The sequence below is a fragment of the Neovison vison genome, chromosome 7 (assembly GCF_020171115.1).
Source record: "Neovison vison isolate M4711 chromosome 7, ASM_NN_V1, whole genome shotgun sequence".
In the NCBI taxonomy this organism is placed as follows: domain Eukaryota; kingdom Metazoa; phylum Chordata; class Mammalia; order Carnivora; family Mustelidae; genus Neogale; species Neogale vison.
The window spans coordinates 102,454,646-102,461,031 of record NC_058097.1 but is presented as its reverse complement, the minus strand read 5'-3'; the positions used below and the strand labels follow the sequence as shown (position 1 = coordinate 102,461,031).

Genomic DNA, 6,386 nt, shown 5'->3' with positions numbered 1-6,386 from the left:
GTGAGAAAATTATGGCTAGGAATTTGATCTGGAGCCAGTGTCAGCTTCCGGGTATGATCTCAACATCCAAGTGTGAGCTCAGGGTGCTGTGACGTTGGGCACATCTAACTGAGGAGCTTTTTGTCTAGCTGGCTATAAGCCCCTCCCTCCCTGCCCATCCCATGGTCCAGGCCACAGAATAGGGAGCAGCACAAACAAGGCCCTGAGATTTGGGTTTATTCACCTCCACCCAGAACTAAATCAAAGGCTATGACACGTCTCAAGGGACCAAACCATACATTGTGGGCCATGCACTTTGCCCTTCCCCCAAGGACGCTGCTACCTCTGGGGTGGTGGGCAGCTGCTCATATCACCGTGGAGGTAGAAAGGAGTTCGCCGCAAGCCAGCTCCACGGCACTCAGGGCTCAACTCCAGTTGCCTCCTCCTCTTCCTCGGGATCAGGAGGTGCGGGGAGCAGGGAGATGTAGACCTCATTGACCTCTGTGTCCAAGTGTCGGCCACCCCGCGGTGCCTCCAGATTAAGGATGCCATCATGGGAGAGGGCAGCGCGGACCCGCCAAGGGTCCACATCAGCAGGCAAGACATAGGTGCGGCAGAACTCTCGGGACACGAAGCCGTGGCGGTCCAGGCGCTGGGGGTGCCGGGCAGACACTTCCAGCAGGTTGTCCACAGTCCTCACGGTCACCTCATCTGGGGTAAAGTGGCTCACATCCAGAAATGCCTGAAACTTGCCCTCACTGAGCCTAAGCTCAGAGGCCCCTGCCCTGCTGCCCTCCCCAGCTGCGGTGGCCCGGGGCCGGACATAGTAGCCATGGTAGAGGGTGGGGGCCAGGATCTCTTCTGGCAGAAGGCCTGAGGGGCAGAGAGAGAAGACAAGAGGCAGGTTGCAGGAGAATGAGGTGGGAACAGGGTGAAGTGAGGAAATCAGGAGATAAGGGCATGGGAGAGAAGCCAGGGAGGCAGGAGAAGTAGGAAAAGGAGGCGGGGGGCACACAGCGGCTACAAGGTGGCAGCTGGAAAGAGGGGACCGAGTTAGAGAATGAGACGGGGGTGGAGAAGGGCAAACCAAACAGGGGCCGGGTGGGCAGAAGGGGAACAAGAAGGCACACCAAAGGGGACAGGGGCAGGTATCTGAGCCTTGCAGGCAAGGCATCTGCACCGAGGTCGGTAGGAAGGGGACAGAGCCCTGCTTGGCGCGGGGGGAGGGGGGAGTCTGGGGTGGGAGATGGCTCGCCCCAGGAGTTCAGTTAAGCCCAGAGTGGGGTGGAGGCCAGTACCGTTGGGAGGTCAGCCCGGAATTTCAGGAGGTGGGGGTGGGAGGCAAGGGGGTGGCGTCTGTGCCATACCTTCTCCGAAGCGCTGCTCGCCCAGGCGGCTGGGGTTGGCAAATTCGTACTCGGTGGTGGCCGGGTGGGCATGTGGCACCGAGCGGCCCGACATGGCTGCAGAGGCCTCCGCGGCCCTGATCCGAGGTGCAGCCCCAACGGAGCAGCGACCCCTCCAGCTGGCTGGAGAGCCAGGGCTCGGTCGGAGGTGGGGGCGGGGTCTACACCACCCAAAATAGTGCGGAGCCTGCGGGGGAGGGGCGGGGAGCAGGGGCCCTGAGCGCCAGCGACAAGTGTGTGACCAGCGCCGCCTGGACCCTCGTGCCCTCCCCTACACACCCTTCAGCTGTCGTGGGCGGCCTGAGGGGACAGCTGGGGGTCCTGGCAAGGGCAGCGAGCTGGGGAGGGGAGGCTGGTGGCAGAGGCCCTGAAGAGAACTAAGCGAGCCCCTTACAGTTTGCACATTTTCTACGCCTCCTTCAGCCTCCCTCCTCCCAGGCACCCTGCACCCTACTTCATAAAGCTCTCCTGGTTTTAATGTTCTGTGCGCTGTGTAGGATAAATGATGCAAGAAACACTCCCACCCTCACTTTGGGGTGGGGTGAAGAGTCTTCCGCCCAGATTCATGTTAGGGTCCTCTCCTGGACTCCCGCCAACCTGGAGCATCACAGAGATGCCTGGCACTGACTTGTTGGTGCTCAATGCTCTGCTCCAGGGACCACAAAGAGTTAATGTCCCTGGGGCCTGGCCTAGGAAGATTCCAGTTCCTGCCCAGGCCCAAGATAGTTGCTGGCCCAATTCCCCTGGCATGCTAGGCTGGAAAGGAGGCGGGGGGCACACCACCCGCCTGCTTGGGATTCCTGACTCTGTTCCAGCTCCAGAGCAGAGGGTGGTTGGGGGGCGGGGAGGTGGCTGCCACTGGGTGTGGATGGAAAGCTAGTGAAACAAGACCAGGACAAGTCACCAGCCAGCTCAGACGTGTTTGTATTTCTCTTTTCTTAGCTCAGTGAGTACTGGGTATGTGTCACACTGCCAAATCCCCGATCACAAGTCTCCATGAACGGGCGGTGAGCTGGGATAATAAAACTCCTGACATCACCATTCCAGAAGCTTCACAAGACTGCGTATATAAGGGGCTGGCTGTAGCTGCAGCTGAAGGAGCTGACCAGCCAGCTGACCCCCTCCACTCACCTAGCCACCATGGACATCGCCATCCACCACCCCTGGATCCGCCGCCCCTTCTTTCCCTTCCACTCTCCCAGCCGCCTCTTTGACCAGTTCTTCGGAGAGCACCTGTTGGAGTCTGATCTCTTCCCAACTTCTACTTCCCTGAGCCCCTTCTACCTTCGGCCGCCCTCCTTCCTGCGGGCACCCAGCTGGATTGACACCGGGCTCTCAGAGGTAAGTCTCTGCCAGGATAGGAGAGCTCATCCTGGAACCGCTTGGAAACATATCCATCTGTTCTCCTTTTTCTCCCTGCTTAAATCTGGCTATGTCTCAGTGTCTTAGGCACTTGCATGTCCACCAGTGAAGACAGACTAGGCCACTGGTCCTTTCCCCCAGTCACCTGTTTGTACTGGATGCTGCACTGAATCCTACTGACTGCATTTTTTTCATATGCTGTGAAGATCATCTTCTATCCCCTAGCTTCTAAGTAGGGTGCCCCTTTCTGGTTCGGTTCATAAAGATCTACAGAGAAAGAGCTGCTTGCCTTCAGACTCCTTTGCTCACCTCTTCTAATATCTCATACCCCTGACAAATGTTAGCATCTCAAGTTTCAGAGTCAGGAAATGGTCCTGCCTCGTTCTGAGCTTTTTATCTCCACTGCATGGAGCAGGAGACAGCAAACACTATTTACTTTCTTTCTATGCCTTCATCTATGATTTTGCAGGTTCCTCAGAGCTGTGATAGGGCACTGACCTGGGTTCAGACCTAATGAGTAAAGAATGTAGGTCCAGTCTTGGGACCCCCCACTTGTCCTAAGAGGGTGGGAGAGTGGGATGAACAGATAAGGTTGACAGAGCTGTCACAGAGCACACTCTGGTTTAAAAATATTCAAGTGTGAGTAAACAGGAGCTGAGTGAGCAAGGGCTTTGGAAGGACAATCAGGGCCAGCAGAACATTCCAGATTGGGTGGGTGGGAAACTTGGCAGAGGCCTGAGTAAGAAGAAGGGGCCTTTGTCTCACAGACAAATGACAAGGCCAGGCATTGGGGTCAGAGAGGCAGCAGAAGCCATGCCCAGACCTCTCCTTGTGATTGCTCCCCTGGGTGGCCAGTCTTGTCTCCTGTCCCTGTAAATAAAGTTTGGGTCTGATGACCATGCAGTATGACTTGGGTACCACTGTGGTGGCTCCCGTGAACCAGAGAGCCATGTTTATTCATAAAGGGACTTTTAGCCAAAAACAGGAGGATAAACCCCCTGGACAGAAGGCAAGTCTACAGAAAGAAGAGACTGCACTAAGGTCATCCACGTTCCTACCATCTTTTCTCCTTTCCCTTCCCCTTCCCCTCCATCGTGCTATTTCTAGATGCGCCTGGAGAAGGACAGATTCTCTGTCAACCTGGATGTGAAGCACTTCTCCCCAGAGGAGCTCAAGGTCAAGGTGTTGGGGGACGTGATTGAGGTGCACGGCAAACATGAAGAGCGTCAGGTGTGTAGCTTGTTTTCTCTTCCGCTCATTCATCCAGTGCGTATCATACAACGGACACTCCCATCAGCCCCTGAGCCTGGTGACTTTCTAGTCCTAAGCCATTAGGGTCTGGGACAGGGATCGACCTGCTGTTGTGTTTGGGCCAGAGAAGTCGAGTTTTGCTGTTTGTTTTGATTTGATTGCCTTAGATAGGATACATGGGATGTTTATTTTCCATTTAATCCAATGGTTTTTGGCTACCTTAGAATCACTAGAGGAATTAAAAAAAAAAAAAGTTCCAGTGCTTAGACATATCCCAGACCAATTAAATCAGAATTTTTTTTTAAAGGATTTATTTATTTATTTATTTGACAGACACAAGTAGGCAGAGAAGCAGGCAGAGAGAGAAGGGGGAAGCAGGCTCCCCACTGAGCAGAGAGCCCGAAGTGGGGCTCGATCCCAGGACCCTGAGATCATGACCTGAGCCGAAGGTAGATGCTTAACCCACTGAGCCACTCAGGTGCCCCTAAATCAGAATTTTTTAAGGGGTGGACTTCAGGCATCAGCATTTCCAAAAGCTCCCTGGGTAATTCAAATGTCCATTCAAAGTTGAGGACTGCTGATTCAGGAATCGTGGTTGTTGGACACCCGGTTACTTTACTTAATTAAATGGATTGCGTATACCCTGAAGGCTCTTGACTTTGGGACTTTGATTTTAGAAGTTCCAGAATCCTCTCTTTAGCTCATCTAAATGGCTGAACTATTTGATTTGCCTAAGTTTCAGAGCTGCACTCGGGAGCTAAAGCCCTGGAGCCCATGTGGAAATCAGTTAAATGAGAGCCTATCGGCATAAATGCTTGAGATTCAGCTGGTGTAAAGGTTGGGTATAAAGTTTTAACAAAATTCTACACAATGAATTCTAGAGAATTCTAGAAGCAGGTAGTTTTTAGCAGAATTCTAGAAAATGAGGAATGGCTTCTCTTTAGTTTCTGGGTGCGTTTTTAAATGAGTCTGCTTACTGATTATTGATAATTCAGATACTCATGTATCAAACAGCATAATTTGAGGTCCTCGGGCTGTTTCAGTTTTGCTTATGTGATTTAAGTTTGGGTCATAGTCCCCTCGGGTGAAGTGCTGTTGTTGTTTTTAGCAGTAGTCTTTTTGGTCTGGGACATTCTTGAGGAGTGAAGACAGTTTCTGGGCTTCCCTGGGGACTCAGATCTTCAATGCTGAATAATATTCCAGATCCTGTAGGCCCAACACTGATCTAAACCTTTGGGAAACACCCCTAAAAATTGCCATGCCTCAGTTTGGGGAGATTGGCAGTTTTGACTGTTTCAGATTTCTCAGGCTTTCATTGGTCAGAGTGACCACCTAGGCAATTTGATCTTAGCCCCAAACAGAACAGCTGTTAGGTTTTCTCTCTTGTTGCAATGGTGTATGGTCACACCTAAGGGGAAGGAGGATGTCTGAGTTCTGAAGTGGTGTGTTATTTCCTGTTCTTATCTCTCTTTTTCCTCATTCTCTTGGATTAGGATGAACATGGTTTCATCTCCCGGGAGTTCCACAGGAAATATCGGATCCCAGCTGATGTGGACCCTCTTGCCATTACTTCATCCCTGTCCTCTGACGGGGTCCTCACTGTGAATGGACCAAGGAAGCAGGCCTCTGGCCCTGAGCGCACCATTCCTATCACCCGTGAAGAGAAGCCTGCTGTCACTGCAGCCCCCAAGAAGTAGACGCCCTTTCTCAACTGCATTTTTTAAAAGACGAAAATTTCCCCACCGGTGAATGAAAATCTTGTGATTAGTGCTGAAGCTTATTAATGCTAAGGGCAGGCCCAAATTATTAAGCTAATAAAATACCATTCAGCAACAGATAACTGTCTTGTGTTTGAATGTTCTGTGTTTTTTAAAATAACTTTTTAAAAAGATTTTATTTATTTATTTGACACAGAGAGAGAGCACATGTAGACAGAGAGGCAGACAGAGAGAGAGAGGGAGCCTCCCCGCTGAGCAGAGAGCCCAATGAGGGGCTCGATCCCAGGACCCCGAGATCATGACCTGAGCTGAAGGCAGAGGCTTAACCCACTGAGCCACCCAGGCACTCCTGGTCTGTGTTTTTTAAAATAAATGTACCAAACAATGTAGAGCCATTAAATCAGTGCATTATGACTATGAGGACCCTGGGGATATTACAGTCAGAATGGCTATCTCCACTACTTACTAATAGTATAAATTTAGCAAGTCACTTAACATTTCCAGTCCTTAGGTATTACATTTATAACATGTGGCACTGATGTGTACACTTGTTATGATGAGTAAATTAAGGAGAAAACATAGGTAAAGCCCAAGGACTATCAGTTCCTCCCTCTCCTCCTTCTTTGATTTCGGCCTTCGCTTCCAGCAACAAATCTGAATGAACTCTGGA

General features: G+C 51.5%; 2 protein-coding genes across 3 annotated transcripts; one reads left to right on the top strand and one right to left on the bottom strand.

Annotated features, from left to right (window-relative positions):
- Positions 1-199: 199 nt before the first annotated feature.
- HSPB2 (heat shock protein family B (small) member 2) lies at positions 200-1,946 on the bottom strand. Of its 2 annotated transcripts, none has more exons than XM_044257802.1 (2): positions 1,347-1,946; positions 200-852 (listed from the first exon to the last, which is right to left on the bottom strand). In XM_044257802.1, exons 1-2 carry the CDS (start codon positions 1,438-1,440, stop codon positions 398-400), a joined length of 549 nt encoding a protein of 182 aa, XP_044113737.1. In that variant the 5' UTR covers positions 1,441-1,946; the 3' UTR covers positions 200-397. The 2 variants fall into 2 exon arrangements, with proteins under 2 accessions (XP_044113737.1, XP_044113738.1); XM_044257803.1 differs by having other exon boundaries at positions 200-690.
- A 255-nt stretch (positions 1,947-2,201) lies between these two features.
- CRYAB (crystallin alpha B) lies at positions 2,202-5,835 on the top strand. The gene is made up of 3 exons (XM_044257801.1): positions 2,202-2,726; positions 3,855-3,977; positions 5,492-5,835. Exons 1-3 carry the CDS (start codon positions 2,526-2,528, stop codon positions 5,693-5,695), a joined length of 528 nt encoding a protein of 175 aa, XP_044113736.1. The 5' UTR covers positions 2,202-2,525; the 3' UTR covers positions 5,696-5,835.
- The last annotated feature ends 551 nt before the right edge of the window (positions 5,836-6,386 follow it).